We start from the raw sequence: 17,052 nt of genomic DNA, 5'->3' as shown, positions 1-17,052 counted from the left end.
GCTGTTTTTGTCGAGTTCCCTTCCCCTGGACCCCTTCCGTCTCTTTAGCGCTCTGTATTTTGCATCCAGGCTCATTAACAGCACCATTGTTGCTGGACAGCCTGAACCAATTTTTGTCAGGAGTTCATCGGCTGCCCAGGGCTTTGGCAAAACCCTGGCGATTTCCTTCGGCATGGCAGAAGAATAGCCCCTCAGTCACAGAACCATAGAACTGCTGAGTTGGTAGGAACCCAACGCGTCATCCAGTCCAAACCCCTTCAGTTTATTTTTGGGGGTATTTATCCTTCACTCTCTGTGCATGTACAGGGGGAATGAAGGCACTGCTTCTCATTGCAGCCTCTGCAATCTCCTTGCCATCCTTCTCTGCTTTGTTGTTGTTTAGTTGTTTAGTCGTGTCCGACTCTTTGTGACCCCTATGGACCAGAGCACGCCAGGCACTCCTGTCTTCCACTGCCTCCCGCAGTTTGGTCAGAGTCATGTTCGTAACTTCGAGAACACTGTCCAACCATCTCATCCTCTCCCGTCCCCTTCTCCTTGTGCCCTCCATCTTTCCCAACATCAGGGTCTTTTCCAGGGAGTCTTCTCTTCTCATGAGGTGGCCAAAGTACTGGAGCCTCAGCTTCAGGATCTGTCCTTCCAGTGAGCACTCAGGGCTGATTTCCTTCAGAATGGATAGGTTTGATCTTCTTGCAGTCCAACACCATAATTCAAAAGCATCAATTCTTCGGCGATCAGCCTTCTTGATGGTCCAGCTCTCACTTCCATACATCACTACAGTACTGGGGAAACCATAGCTTTAACTATACGGACCTTTGTCGGCAAAGTGATGTCTCTGCTTTTTAAGATGTAGGTTTGCACTCTAGCCACTTCTGAGTCCCAGGAACTGGTATTACTGCCTGCAACAGAGGAGACAGAACATTGCCATCATGACTAGCACCTTATTCCCTATGAATTTATTTAATTCCCCTCTTAAGCCATTGAAGGAGAGCAAGATGACTTAGATTAGAACATGGGTAGGCAAACTAAGGCCTGGGGGCCAGATCCGGCCCAATCGCCTTCTAAATCCGGCCCGCGGACGTTCTGGGAATCAGTGTGTTTTTAAATGAGTAGAATGCGTTCTTTTATTTAAAATGCATCTCTGGATTATTTGTGAGGCCTGCCTGGTGTTTTTACATAAGTAGAAAGTGTGCTTTTATTTAAAATGCATCTCTGAGTTATTTGTGGGGCATAGGAATTCATCCATTATTATTTTCCAAAATATAGTCTGGCCCCCCACAAGGTCTGAGGGACAGTGGACCGGCCCCCTGCTGAAAAAGTTTGCTGACCTGACCCCTGACTTAGAACATAAGAAGAACCCTGCTGGGTCAGGTCAAAGGCTCATCTAGTCCGGCATCCTGTTCTGACAGAGCCAGCCAGGCCAAAATTGTTCTTTCTCACTTGCATTTGCCAGCCACTGGTACACAGAGACACCTGCCTCTGACAGTGGAGGGAGGCTGTACAGTCTTCCCTTATTCGTTTGTTTGCATTCCTAACCACAAAAATAAGTCAGGTTTGCTCTTTCCAAAGTGTATTTGCTGGGGTGTAAAAAAACCAAAACCAAAACACGGTCCTGGCCTCCCAGTTTGGCCCAATGACCTTCTTTGCAATTCTGTTTTGCTTTCCCCCCACGTTCCCCTCCCCATGTCGACCAGGCTGCTCAGAAATAGTAAACAGGGAACAACCCCAATTATGAAACCACGGTTCAATGCATGATTACACAATTAAACCATTTTTTTTTTGGTTTGTATATCATTATGGCACTTGCTGCAAGCTGTGTTTGTGGGTGTATTTTTTATTTTAACTTCGGTTTTTGTTTTGATCCCTCCCTCACAAAGGGTATAATCTGCAGAAAGAAACATGTTTTAGGTTGGCTTGCCCTCGGGAAAGCTCCTGAACAAAAGCACTCATCTCCTTCTGAATTCCAAAGCAGGAGGGGAATCAGATCCGCTCATGTTCCTTGCAAAGGAATGAAATGTTCTATTCACAGTTTGGCAGGGGGTTTTATAGAAAGGAGTAAGAGTCAATTGTTTCCAGCGCGCTCTCTCTCTCTCTCTCTCTCTCTCTCTCTCTCTCTCTCTCTCTCTCTCTCTCCTCTTCATTCCGGATTAGATCTATGGCTCCTAAAGTAACGACCAAGTTAATATTGTTCTAAATAACAATATTTGCATTTGTTAGTTGTTTGGGACCAGTTTACCTGTGAGATATTGCCTAACCCCTTGTATGCACTCTCGACATCATCCATCTACAGAAATGGCACTGTTACAGGTACCACAGAATATTCATTCCACATTTATGAGAAATTGATCTTTTAGTGTCACAGCGCTTATACTTTGGAACTCCCTGCCTTTTGATATCAGGCAGGCACTTTCACTGTGCTCTTTTAATTGCCTGCCCAGAAATGTTGAACATTCACGGATGTGTTAATCATGTTTTCAGCTCGTTGTTCATTTTAATTCTTTTTGAAATGTTTTAAATAGTTGCTTTTGACTGTTTTATTCCTTTTGTTAACCCGGTTGAAGTTGCTTTTTACAGTATATAAATTATATGAGATAAATAAGTAAGAAAAACAAATGTCCCAAAGCAGCTGAATTAAAAAATAAGATACAAGCAAATAAACTCGATCAAAAGCCAAATGTAAAAGGATATACATTATAAAATTCCTAAAATAAGAAAGAGAAGCTAAAAGATGAGCTACCTTAACCACTAAAAGCCTGGGTAAATGAAAATTCCTTAGCTGGCATCTAAAAACTGAGGATGATGTTTTCAAACCTGTTTCTATCCTGTATTACAGACATGCAAATGCAGCCATCCCTCAAAACCAGAAAGGAAAATTATTACTCCTAGGTGGTTGTTGTTGTGTGTGCTTTTTTAAAAATACCAATGTATCTTGGATTCATCAAGGAGGCATGTTTTAAAATCTAAGAGGCTCAAAGCAGGCTGTTTTCTGGATCTCACTCCTTCTGCCATTGCCTGAGCAGCTGTGATGCCACGGAACATTCACAAACATTCTAACAGTTCTGGGGAGAACTGGCCAGCAAGGGAACCTTCACAAGTGCAACTTTTTTAAAGGAAAAGAAAAGTTACCAAGGGTTGTGTTTATAAATGTTACTGGAACATTCTTTTACGTTGCTCTTGCACATTGTGAACAAGGAACAAAATCAAACAGTGGAACAATCAATCAGTCAATCAAGCAATCAATCCCCATGCAGTTATTACAACCTTGCTGTAACAGAGTTGTTTTCCACCTGACCTCACTTCCTGCTTTCACTCTGCCTCCCAGTCCAGATAGACCTTCCTTCAACCATGACCATCACCAAAGGGCTACCTGGGACCTTCACGGCTGTCCAGTTCCATTTCCATTGGGGAGGAATGGATCTTGAGACCAGTGGCTCGGAACACACAGTGGATGGGATGAGGTACATTGCCGAGGTACATTTAATTGCTTGTTTGGTTATTAACACCTCTTTATATCCCAGCTTTCCTTTCAGGGAGCTCAAGATGGTGCACTAGGTTCTCCAGTGGGCTTTAGGTCTGAGCCGAGACTTGAATCCTCATCTCCCAAGTTGTAGTCTGACACTCTTATTATTATTTTTTTAAAATAATATTTATTCAGAGTTTAAAGTTACAAAAATAAAAAAGAACAATACAAAATACAAAAAAAATACAACAGCAACAGAAAAAGAAAAAAAGAAAAAAAGAAAAAAAAATACATTCGCTTAAAAAAGAAAAAGAACAGATTAAACCTTTACATAATTTTCTTCCTTTACTTGTTTCCTTGACCTCCTCACACCTCCCAATTTTGTATTCTAGTTCAAATCGTTTTTTCAGCAAATCCTTCCAACCTTATTTTCATTTAAGTAATTTAATTTAATATATTATAGTTTAATTCTTTCGTCAATTTCATCAACTCATTTTTACTTAATCCTTTATATCATTTCTACCAAAACCACCTAATTTTCTTTTTCCAACATCTTTCTAACAGTCCTTAATTTTACAATATTTTTGAAGATATACTTTAAATTTTTTCCAATCTTCTTCCACCGACTCTTCTCCTTGGTCCCGGATTCTGCCAGTCATCTCGGCCAATTCCATATAGTCCATCACTTTCGTCTGCCATTCTTCTCGGGTGGGTAATTCTTGTGTCTTCCAATACTTTCCGATGAGTATTCTTGCTGCTGTTGTGGCGTACATAAAAAAAGTTCTATCCTCCCTTCGCACCAATTGGTCGACCATGCCCAGGAGGAAGGCCTCTGGTTTCTTCTGGAAGGTATATTTAAATACCTTTTTCATTGCATTATAAATCGTCTCCCAGAAGGCCTTAATCCTTGGGCATGTCCACCAAAGGTGAAAGAATGTGCCCTCAATCTCTTTACATTTCCAACATTTATTATCGGGCAAATGGTAAATTTTTGCCAGCTTGACTGGGGTTAGGTACCACCTGTAAATCATTTTCATTATATTCTCTCTTAAGGCATTACAAGCTGTAAACTTAATACCTGTGGTCCATAACTTTTCCCAGTCAGCCATCATAATGTTATGTCCAAAATCTTGTGCCCATTTAATCATAACAGATTTAACCGTTTCATCTTGTGTGTAATCTGACACTCTTAACCACAACACTGAGCTGGCAGAAGCTCTCCTAGTTTTGGAAAGACACCCTTCTGGGCAGCTTTTAGAGGGCTACATGCTGGCATTGGGCATGGGCAAAGGCGAAAATCGGCAGACAAGCTTTTCCTCTATGAGCTGTGTTCTGGTCATGGGTGGGAGTTGCCTATTCTGAGACATGCCTGTTTGAGCACTCGGTTTGAAGGCACGAGATCGAATTCTGGCATTATAATGTCTTTAGTTCCTCAGGAAAAATTTTCCAGGGGTTCTTTTCCTTTGCCTCCATGCAGAGGAAAAAGGGGAAAAAATCAAACCTCCGCACTCACAAACCAATAGGAAAAGCGGAAGGTACTTTATACCAGGTCAAGACTATTTCTGGTTGAGCCTGGTATTGCCGACTGACTGGTAGCAACTCTCTAGCAGTGTGGGATTTGAGCACATGGTAAGTAAGCCAGAGCATAGGGCCTCAGATCACGAGGGGCCTCCGAATACAAAAAAAATAAAATTCCCCAAATGTTATGGTTGTGCTGCAGACCGCAAACCAGCGATCTAAGGCCACACCCATGCATACATTTAAAGCACTCTTATGCCACATGCAACAATCATGGTTTCCCCCAAATAATTATGGGAACTGTAATTTTTTGAGAATTGTAGCTTTGTGAGGGGCCATAATTATTATTATTATTTTTTAAGTGCTATGGGCCCTTTTAAATTTGACTTATGTTAGGGCCTCAACATGTCTTCACCTGGCCTGCTCTTCAAGTGTCAGGAACAGAATGTTTTCCCATCACTTCCTATTACTGGAATAAATTGAAGGGAGAACTGCAGCCTCTGAATTAACAATTCTTCAAGAGGTTCAGCACCATCACCTTTTGGTTTTAATCAGGAGAATAGGTTGCTTTGTTTTGCTTGTTAATCGCTCTGCAAATGCTAATTCACTTACCAACTGCCAAGATGTCTGTGTTATCAGGGCAGCCTTTTGTGGGTGTGAATGGCCTGTTAAGAGTGCAATTAGCACAGACTCACCTTCTCTGCAATTCTTTTCCTTCTGACCCCCATTGATTACAATTGCCACCAGCCATGGATCAGGCATCCAGCAGAGTGGATTATTGTCCGGGGAAACTTCATGCTATTATAAATTGGTCAATCTGTATAGAGGCAGGAAAAAGCATAGCTTTTCCTGCAGGAGAATAACACAGCTACCCTTTTGTAATTGTTGCTTAAAAACAAAATCAAACTAGAGAGACATAAAGGTATAATGATTCTGGTTTCACAGGCAAACAGTAGGACTGAAGAATGGCTTGGAACAACTTTATTTCTCCATAGACTATCAGGATCAAATGTAGTATATATATATATATATATATATATATATATATATATATATATATATATATATGTCCAGTAGCACCTCCTGCATGCACACGAAAGCTCATACCAAGAACAAACTTAGTTGGTCCCTAAGGTGCTACTGGACATTTTTATTATTATTTTTATTTGCCGGGGCAAGGCAAGTAATTTGCGCCCCCTAACCCGTGGATTTGCGCCCCCTAACCCTAACCCCCAGATGTTGCGCCCGGTGCGGCCTGCAGCCCCCATGCTACGCCACTGCAGCTACCTACCTGAATCTAGAATCAAATATGTATGTGCAAGGCATGTGCTCTACCACTCAGCTAAAGCCTTGCCTGCCTTTTTAACCACTGCCACCCTTATCCTTTCCCCAGCTGCATATCGTTCATTACAACTCAGCCAAGTACGCAAGCATCGAGCAAGCGAAGCTTCAGCCAGATGGCTTGGCAGTTCTGGCGTTTCTCTTTGCGGTAGGTGGCTAATCCAGGTGGAATCCTATCTATTTAAATTGAAGATGCATTTGGGGAAAGTTTCAGATTCCTGAAAGTCAGTTGCCCCAGGTTCTGAGATCTAGAATTGGCGGAAAGCTTGTTTGTTTTTCTTCCTCTGGCGAGAATGCTTTGCACGCTGTTGCAAACAATTTGGATTTTAAAAAGAGAGAAACCACGAGGGGGCGCCAGACAAAAAGAAACTGCAAAATGCGAAAGAATGTTATCTCTGTGGCTTTTCCCTGTGTCAAAATTGTAGGTAAAGCAAGCATCCCCGACCTGCAGCCCTCCAGATGTTTTGGCCTACAACTCCCTTGATCCCTAGCTAACAGGACCAGTGGTCAGGGATTATGGGAATTGTAGTCCAAAAACATCTGGAGGGCCAAAGGTTGAGGGTGCTTGTGGTAAAGCATATTATCAATGAGTGGAGAAAGAGAGAAAACATAGAAAGCTGCCCTATGTTGATCCATCTAGCTGAATATTTCCCACTCAGAGTGTCATTGGCTCTCCAGGATTTTAGGGAGGTGATATTCCCAGTCATATCTGGAGATGTCAAGTATTGAATTTAAGGCCTTCTGCATACAAAGCAGGTGCTATAACCACTGAGCTATAATAATAATAATAATAATAATAATAATAATAATAATAATAATAATATATTTTTATTTATACCCCACCCTCCCCAGCCAAGTCCAGGCTCAGGGTGGTTTACACTGAATATAAATACAGTGAAAACATTAAAACAAAAAAACAAAATTGTTTTCAATTATTGTTTTCAACAATTGTTGTTTTCAACAACAATCAATTTATACTGATTAAAATATAAGTTAGAATACAGTTTAAAACACAGCTTAAAATGCAGCCTCGTTTTAGTGGTAGCCTATAGAAGCTGAGGCTCCAATACTTTGGCCACCTCATGAGAAGAGAAGACTCCCTGGAAAAGAACCTGATGTTGGGAAAGATTGAGGGCACAAGGAGAAGGGGACGACAGAGGACAAGATGGTTGGACAGGGTTCTCGAAGCTACCAGCATGAGTTTGACCAAACTGCGGGAGGTAATGGAAGACAGGAGTGCCTGGCGTGCTCTGGTCCATGGGGTCACGAAGAGTCGGACACGACTAAACGACTAAACAACAACAACACAGATCAAAGCCATAAGGGGGGGAAACGTCAAATATTCAATGGGGCCAACTCTCCATGCTGGTCCTACATGGGCCAGCAAAAAGAGCCAAGGGAAAATTTATATACAAATCCCATATAAGGGGTTCCATTTAAAAAAAAAGACATTCCCCACATTCATTTCCCATTTGAACATGACCCATTTTAAATACTACCCTTCTTTCTTGCAGGATGGCAACCTAGAAAACACTTACTATAGCGACTTCATTGCCAACTTGGCCAAAATCAAGTTTGCAGGTATGTTTCCCTTTAAACCTTGGCATAGTATTTCTTGGTCAGGCAAGATGAAGGTGGTTGATTTTGATTCTCTACCACCCTGGTTTTGAGCAGTGGGATATCGCTGCAGTGCTAGCTAGCTGCTGAAAGCAGTCACCAGTATTTGATCTGCTTTGGATATTGCATAAAATTGCTAAGCTTTTGTGTTTGTGTGTGTGTGTGTATTTTTTTTTTTTTTTAGGGCAGTCAACTACACTCAATACTCTGGATCTCCTGTCCATGCTTCCAGAAAACCTTGCCAATTTCTATAGATACCAGGGCTCTCTGACCACACCTCCCTGCACAGAGAACGTGATTTGGACTATATTTGATTCACCCATCAAGCTGTCTCACACGCAGGTAAGAAAGCATTGGTCTGTCTGTTCCTTTTTGTTGTTGAATTTATCAGTTGCTTTTCAGAATAAAAACCCCAAAGTGATTTACACCTAGGTTATAATACAGTAATATAAATGTATAAAACAAATTAAAACCATAGGCTACATAAACAGCATGCATTTAAAGCATATTTGCCACATTGTGCCCTCCAAAGAATTTTGGGAATTATAGGTAGTTAAAGATACTGGGGATTTTATCACTAAGAGGGAACTCTAGGTCAGGTCTGCAGCAAGCCTTGGAATGGGAAGGAGCCTTGCAATTCTGTTTCCAAAGGTAGGACAGAGGTAGAATGTCAAGGAGGACGAGATTCCTGTTATTCTTGAACATATTGCTTGGTTTTCTTTGTAGGTTAAGCTGCTGGAGAATGCCTTATTGGACTGGGAGAACAATACCCTGAGGAACGATTACCGCCATGTCCAGCCCCTCAATGACCGGATAGTCCAATCGTCTTTCCAAGCCAAGGTTACCAAAGGTACAATTGAGTAGCTTAAGGCCAGCAGGGAGGCAGGCGACAGGAGTGGAGGACTCTAGGCCTTAAAAGCATGAGAAGAGCCTGCTGGATCAGGCCAAAGGCTCATCTAGTCCAGCACCCTGTTCTCACAGTGCCCAGCCACATGCCCCAGTGGCAAGCAAGACCCGAGCACAAGAGCCTTCTCCCCTAGCATAAGCCTGCCTTATGTTATTGCAGAAAGCACTGCTAAGACTACAGTCGTACCTTGTGTTAGTTTCTGTTTGCCACTGAGCAGCTGCTTAGAGTCACAGGACTCTGTTTACATTCCAGACACATTCCATACTGTTGGAAGTCTCACGGGAGAGGAGACGATGTGACGTTACTGGTTTCCTGTTCCTTTGTTGTTCAGTTGCTCTCTGCTCTCACAGGGAGAGGATGCATTTTTCTTTGCTCTCTGCGTAGCTTAGTAATAAAGCATAGTGTCAGGGAACTGCCATCTAAAGCGCCGGGGGCGCAAAGGCTCACTGAGGTTGAGAGAGGAGTAGCAGCGGAAGAGGGAACCAGTAGAGGGCGAGCAAGAACTCCAAGGGAAAGTGAGTCGGAGGGATGGCTCAGAGACGCTTCCAGCGAAAACAGTGGGGAGGTCTCAGGACCTCCTATAGGGACACCCACACCTCGCCGGAAACTGTCACGCCGAGAGGCCAGACGACGTGTTTCCGTTAAAGAGCTTTTATGTTGGAAACGATTCCGAAAGCAGCCACTTTCGGATTCTACTAGTGATTGACGCAGCCATGCTGGAGGGGCTCCGTCACAGGCAGAGGTTTGAAAACCTGATCAAACTCTGAGGGACTTGCATTTTACGCACAAGCAGCTCATCGTCCCATCACAGCAATCCGAAAGTCACCGAAAGCCAGCTTGTGCAGGGAGAAGCATCATGAGCAACCCAGCCGGAACCGGAGGAGCAGGAGCAGCTGGAGGGGGTCCAAGCCTGGAAGAAAGGTACAGGGCGTTGGAGATCCAGTTGGCGCTGCAAACGGCGAGGCTTGAGGAGAGGAGGGCTCAGGATGCAGAAAAGGGAAAGGAGAAAACCACCCCGCTCGCCAGAAAGGTGCCAGGATTGGTGCAGAAATTCGGGGGGGATCCCAGGAACTATCATGCCTTTAGAACAGAGATGCAATACGCTCTAAACTTGCAGTTTGATGACTTCCCCGACGAGGAATCGCGAGTGGCTTTTGTGATTGGCCATCTCGAATCCGGGGCGAAGGATTGGGTTAGACCCCTGATGGCAGCGAATAATGAGATCCTAAAGGACACGAGGAAGTTTTTTCGTGCCATGGACCTGATGTTTTCCAGCGATATTGAGCAGGGGGTGGTGCGAAGGCAGTTAATGGCTTGCCAGCAAGGAAGCAGATCTGTCCGTGAGTACTGGACTGAGTTTACTATGCTGATTCATAAATTGGGGTGGGACCTATCGGCGGAGCCCATCCAAATGCTTTTCGAAGAGGGGCTTTCTTCAACCGTCAAAGATGAGCTTTCCCGGGGGCCCAGGGCGGAGTCTATGGATCAGTTAACCAAATCTGCGCTGTGCATAGGAGCGCGCCAGGAGGCGAGGGCTTTGGAAAAGCGGGAAGGGAAAGGAGACCGTTGGAGGGAGTTCCGCATTCCAGACATTCCAGAGCCACCTTTCCCGCCGGCAGAGCCGATGGAAGTTGGAACAGCGCGGGCGCGCGCAGTTTCAAATCCCAGTGAAGGGCGGAAGAAGGAGGGAAGGAGCGCCAAGAGATGTTATCTCTGCCAACAGCCAGGGCACTTTGCCAGAGTCTGCCCACAAAGAAAGGAATGGCAAGGGATGGCAGGAGCTGTTGGGGGAAAGGAAGAGGAAGGCAAGGAGCAAGTAAAAGCCAACGCCTGGCTGCCACCGTCGGGGCACAGCAGCCAGGCCAAAGAGCAGTGAAAGTGCCCATGCCGGAACCTCCCAGACCCGCTTTAGAGGTGTTACTAGAACTGCCAAACGGACACCCACTAAAGATCAAGGCGCTTTTGGATTCAGGCAGCTCCTGTAATTTCATGAGTAAGGAGTTTGCAGCTGAGCACCAGATACAGACCATCCCTTTAAGTAACCCCTTGCAGGTGACTACGATTGACGGCAGAGAGCTGTTGGGGGGAGAAGTTAGCCAACAGACTGTCCCGATGATAATGAGGGTGGCAAGGCACACCGAACAGATAGCGTTTAATGTGGCCATCCTGGGAGGAGCGCCCATCATTTTGGGGATGAGCTGGCTGGCGCTACACGATCCGCTAGTGGGCTGGCATCAGAGGGTGGTCTCCTTTGGGTCAGCGCATTGCCTAGAACACTGCAAGGAGGGGAAGGTTTCGGGAGGAGACAGAGTCACCCTAGCCGGGATGGAAGTAATGGACAAAGGGAAGGTGCCCCCGCAATACGCGGATCTGAGCAACGTATTCAGCGCAAGGGAAGCAGACAAACTGCCACCGCATAGACCCTTTGACTGTCAAATCAACCTACTCCCTGGGGCCCAACTCCCAGTAGGCAAGCTGTACGCCATGTCAGACAGGGAGATGCAGGAGCTGAGGGAGTTCATTGACAAAAACCTGAAGCGAGGTTTCATCAGAGAGTCCCGAGCGGTGGGGGGCAGCCCAGTGTTTTTTGTGGACAAAAAGAACACAGACAAACCGAGACTGGTGTGTGACTTTAGGGCCCTCAATGCAGTGTCGGAGCCCCTGGCTTTCCCTATGCCCCGAATTGATGACATTTTGACCAGAGTAAGGAAGGGAAAGATTTTTACAAAGCTGGACCTGCGGGGGGCGTACAATCTGATACGCATAAGGAAGGGAGATGAATGGAAGACCACCATGTTTACCCCTTTGGGAGCCTTTGAATACCTCGTTATGCCCTTCGGTCTACAAGGGGGCTCCGCGTGTTTTCAAGCTTTTATAAACCACGTTCTGGGACCTTTGCTCTACAAGAATTGTGTGGCCTTTTTAGACGACGTGTTGGTGTATTCGGAAGATGAGGAACAGCATGTGAGGGACGTTCGAGAAGTGTTGGGCAGGCTGCAAGCCAACCAGCTGTGGGTGAAACTGGAGAAGTGCCAGTTTCATACCAAGGAGGTGGAATTCCTGGGGTACCGCTTGTCAGACAAGGGATTGGCCATGGATCCAGGCAAGGTCCAAGCGGTACTGGAATGGAAGACACCGAAGACCAAGAAGGACGTGCAAAGATTCTTGGGGTTTGGGAACTTTTATCGGAAGTTCATCAAGAACTTTGCCCACTTGACGGCGCCCATCACCGACTGCCTCAGCAGCAAGAAGAAATTTGTTTGGACGGTAGAGGCGGATCGAGCCTTTGAAGAACTGAAAAGGGCTTTCGCCTCGGAAGAACAACTTCTGCATGTGGATTTACGAAAACCCATGAGAGTGGAAACCGATGCATCCGACCGGGCGGTAGGGGTGGTCCTTCTTCAACCGGGGAGGAGTGCGTCGGAGTGGAGACCGTGTGCCTTCTTCTCGCGGAAGCTGAATAAATCCGAGAGGAATTACACGGTGTATGACAGGGAACTACTTGCCATTCACGAAGCATTCCGGAGGTGGAGACATTTATTAATTGGGGCACAACACAAGGTGCAAGTGTGCACCGACCACAAGAATTTAGAGTATTGGAGAACAGCTCGAGTGCTCAACCAACGACAAGTGAGATGGGCACAGGAATTCTCCAAATTCAACTTTGAAATTTGTTATGTGCCAGGCCCAGAAAACGTCAGGGCGGACGCGCTCTCACGCAAACCAGAGTATTGGGAAGGGGAGGGGGTGATCGAAGAGAGACATGTCATCCCTGAGGACCGCTGGGTGTGTGGGGCGGCGCTGGTGGGGCAACGAGAACTGGTAGAGGAAACGGAAAATGATGAATATGCCCAGGATAAGCTCAGAGGTCTCAGGGGGGAGGGCGAGAGCCCCGGAGGTTTTGAGGAAAGAAATGGGGCATTGTATTACAAAGGGGCACTGTATATACCCGAAGGTGAATTGAGGGGGAGAGTACTCAAGCAGTTGCATGATAGCCCCACGGCGGGACATTTTGGACAACACAAGACCATGTGGTTGGTTACCAGGGAATTTTGGTGGCCTAAGGTGAGGGAAGATGTAAGGGAGTATGTAAGAGGGTGTGACCAATGTCAGCGAGCCAAAGGGGAAAGAAGGGCGCCGGCAGGGTTATTAGAACCATTACCCACACCAGAACGGCCTTGGGAAGCGATATCAATAGATTTTATGACGGATCTGCCAAAGTCCAAGGGGAAAACAGCCATCATGGTAGTAGTAGACCTGTTAACTAAGATGTGCCACTTTGTAGCATGCTCACATGCAGTCACAGCGGAAGAAACAGCGAAGTTGTTTGTAGAACACATCTTTAGGTTGCACGGGGCTCCCTTGAGGGTGATCTCAGATCGCGGCAAACAATTTACTTCCAGGTTCTGGAGGAAGCTCATGAGCTTGCTGCACGTGGAAGTCAATTTTTCAACTGCCCGGCACCCTGAAACCAACGGGCAGGCGGAAAGAGCAAATGGCATTCTTCAACAATATCTGAGGTGTTATGTCAATGACAGAGAGAACGATTGGGTCGAAAAGTTGGCGTTGGCAGAATTTGCCTACAATAATGCGGAGAATGTGTCCACAGGGATGAGTCCCTTTTTGGCTAATTACGGGTGTCACCCCAGGGCATTTCCAGGGGAAGGAGGGGAGAGATGGAGCGTCCCAGCGGCTGAACATTTTGTAGAAGAGATGGAAGCGATCCATCATCAGCTCCAGCTCAACTTAGAAAGGGCTAAGGCACAATATAAGAAGCAGGCAGACAAGAACAGAAGGGAAGGTGAAACCATAAGGGTGGGGGATCAAGTGTGGTTGTCAACCCAAGGGTTGCCGTTCAAAGGGGGTTGTAAGAAATTGAGGCCCAGAAGATTGGGACCCTTTGAGGTCATTCAGCAGGTCAACCCGGTAGCTTTCAAACTCCGATTACCCAACCACATGAAATTGCACCCAGTGTTCCACAGGTCGTTACTGTCACCATACAGGAGGGGACGTGAAGGGGAGTACGTCAGGGGACCAGCCTTGGAAGAGAGGGAACGCCGCAACCATGTAGCGGAAATCCTCGATTCCAGGTGGAAGGGAAATCAGGTGGAGTATTTGGTGGCGTGGGAAGGGGAACCGGAGTCAGAAAACACCTGGGTGAATGCAGAGGAAGTCAATGACGAGGTTTTAACAGAAACGTTCCACCAAAGGTTCCCGAGGAAACCTCAGCCGATAGCAAGGTTTAGGAGGGAGTATTTCGGCACCACCGATGAGGAAGAGGAAATGGAAGGGTTCGCGGAGTCGGAGTTGGAAGAGGGAGTGGACTCCGATGACGAAGATTACCGAGAGAGTAGGAACAGCAACAAGTGGAGGGAAGTGTTCGCGATGTCGGAAGACGAAGGAGGTTCTTTCAGGGGTTTTACCTCCTCACCGCCAGTAGGGGAGGAGACGGGAGGGGGTGAAGGGGGCCCTGGAGGGGAGGTGGATGTCAGGGAACTGCCATCTAAAGCGCCGGGGGCGCAAAGGCTCACTGAGGTTGAGAGAGGAGTAGCAGCGGAAGAGGGAACCAGTAGAGGGCGAGCAAGAACTCCAAGGGAAAGTGAGTCGGAGGGATGGCTCAGAGACGCTTCCAGCGAAAACAGTGGGGAGGTCTCAGGACCTCCTATAGGGACACCCACACCTCGCCGGAAACTGTCACGCCGAGAGGCCAGACGACGTGTTTCCGTTAAAGAGCTTTTATGTTGGAAACGATTCCGAAAGCAGCCACTTTCGGATTCTACTAGTGATTGACGCAGCCATGCTGGAGGGGCTCCGTCACAGGCAGAGGTTTGAAAACCTGATCAAACTCTGAGGGACTTGCATTTTACGCACAAGCAGCTCATCGTCCCATCACACATAGCATGTAGCCGTAAATCTCATCACTTCTGCTGCTTTGGAAACTCTGCTGAACGGGAATGTGCCTGAGGCCTCATTAAAGGCTCAGGTCATCAATTATTTGTCAGGGGGCAATTCCGAAGGAAAATGAGCTTTATCAGCTCGGTCGCAGCGGAGATACCGACACCTTGGAAGTCAAACGGAATCTGTTCCGGAAGTCTGTTGGACTTCCAAAACCTTCGAAAAGCAAAGTGTGGCTTCCGACTGGCTGCAGGAAGATGAAGAGTTTGGATCTGTGAGGTGAGTGGGGCTGAGAGACTTCAGAGAAGTGCGACTGGCCCAAGGTCACCCAGCAGCTGCATGTGGAGGAGCGGAGACGCGAACCCGGTTCCCTAGATTACGAGACTACCGCTCCTAACCACTACACCACACTGGCTCCCCGTCGGATGTTTGGCTTCCAAAAATAGTGCGCAAACCAGAACAGTCACTTCCGGGTTTACGGCGTCTGGGAGCCCAAAACGTCTGAGAACTAAGCTGTTCAAATAATAATAATAATAATAATAATAATAATAATAATAATAATAAATTTTATTTATACCCCGCCCTCCCCAGCCAAGACCGGGCTCAGGGTGGCTAATAACCAAGGTATGACTGTATATAAAAATAAGAAGAGGATTAAGCCTAACTATCATTATCCTTCCATCGCTCCAGAAATGTGTCACCCGTCGACCGTCTCTTCCACACTTGATGAAATACGGACTCAGCTGCAGGCGATGAAGAAGCACGTTCTGGCTATCATGGGGAAACCTGGTAAGAGAATAAGACTTCTTCCCCTCCCCACACCTTGATTATTTAAGGGACATTTTCTGTTCTAAAATTTTGCAAGTTGCTAGGAGACTTCTTATTTATTGGATTTAGGCCCTGACCTTCCTCTCTAAGGAGCCCAGGGCACCAAACAGATTTACAAACAAAAACATAGCAAACACATTCTAAAACAGGTTAAAACACTTAAAAATGATAACAACTGAAAACATCTAAAAAAAACCCAGTTGCGATTAAAAACATTCTTCTATCCAGTGATCTTCGGGTCGCCGGGAATTGCATCCCTCAGCTACTAAATGCCTGGGTGGACAGGAATGTTTTCTTTAAAAAAAAAATATTCAGTTTTACAATATACATTTGAATTTAAACATTAATAATCATAAGCATATAGGATTCCCTGAACCCTTAGATTTCCCTCCACCCCTCCATGGTTTCCATTGTCAAACTTTTTCTACTGCATCTTATAGTTTCTCCATTTATCTTAAAAATCCATTTTTACCTTAGTTTTTCATATATCACAAGTGCTGGTATAATCCTGCCAAAGTTTTTAGTTGTTTACAGTGTTCTCTTAAATAACTTTTAAATTTTTCCCATTCCTTGTTAAAGTTTCTATCTCCCTGGTTTCTGATTTTCCTGGTCACTTTTGCCATTTTGGCGTAATCCATCATCTTTATCAGCCATTCGTTCCTAGTGGGGACTTTATCTTCTTTCTATCTCTAGGCCAGTAGCACCGGCGCTACTGTCGTTTTCTACTCTTTTGGTATTCCTGCATCTAGAATTCCTAATAGAATAACTTCTGATTTTTCCACAAACATTATTTTAATAAAAAAATATATTCAACTAATTATATATCATATCCCAGAATGCTTTGGTTATCCTGCACATCCACCACATGTGGTAGAACGTGCCTTCCTTCTCCTTACACTTCCTTACACTTCCATACATCTGAACCAGTTCTATACATTTTTGCTAATTTAAAAATGTAAAGGACCCCTGACAGTTAAGTCCAATTGCAGACGACTCTGGGGTTGTGGCTCTCATCTCGCTTTACTGGCCGAGGGAGCCGACGTTTGTCCGCAGACATTTTTCCAGGTCATGTGGCCAGCATGACTGAGCTGCTTCTGGCAAAACCAGAGCAGCGCACGGAAACGCTGTTTACCTTCCCGCTGGAGTGGTACCTATTTATCTACTTGCATTTTTGCCGTGCTTTTGAACTGCTAGATTGGCAGGAGCTGGGACCGAGCAATGGGAGCTCACCCTGTCCCGGAGATTCGAACCGCCGACCTTCTGATCGGCAAGCCCAAGAGGCTCAGTGGTTTAGACTACAGTGCCACTTGCGTCCCTTTTGCTAATTTATTAGGTGTTAAATACCAGCAATACATTATTTTCCTTCAATGTACAGCATGCTGTAAATTTTAGGACAGGAATATTTTCAAATTCATCCTGAATTCATCCAGCTGCTCACATCCCCTTAAACAAAGGGCAGTGGGTTATCGTTCTGCTGGAAGAGCACCAG

At 45.7% G+C, this 17,052-nt stretch overlaps 1 protein-coding gene across 1 annotated transcript in view; it reads left to right on the top strand.

Moving 5' to 3' along the window:
* CA6 (carbonic anhydrase 6) overlaps positions 1 to 17,052 on the top strand; it is a 36,026-nt gene that overhangs the window by 16,801 nt on the left and 2,173 nt on the right. The window contains exons 4-9 of the mRNA XM_081923679.1: positions 3,320 to 3,468; positions 6,369 to 6,464; positions 7,831 to 7,897; positions 8,118 to 8,275; positions 8,660 to 8,783; positions 15,426 to 15,524. Coding sequence (XP_081779805.1) covers positions 3,320 to 3,468; positions 6,369 to 6,464; positions 7,831 to 7,897; positions 8,118 to 8,275; positions 8,660 to 8,783; positions 15,426 to 15,524 — 693 coding nt within the window. The remainder of the gene's footprint in view (positions 1 to 3,319; positions 3,469 to 6,368; positions 6,465 to 7,830; positions 7,898 to 8,117; positions 8,276 to 8,659; positions 8,784 to 15,425; positions 15,525 to 17,052) is intronic.

Source organism: Podarcis melisellensis (assembly GCF_964234715.1).
Source record: "Podarcis melisellensis genome assembly, chromosome: 8".
Lineage (NCBI taxonomy): Eukaryota > Metazoa > Chordata > Lepidosauria > Squamata > Lacertidae > Podarcis > Podarcis melisellensis.
This window is presented reverse-complemented; position numbering and strand designations above follow the sequence as displayed.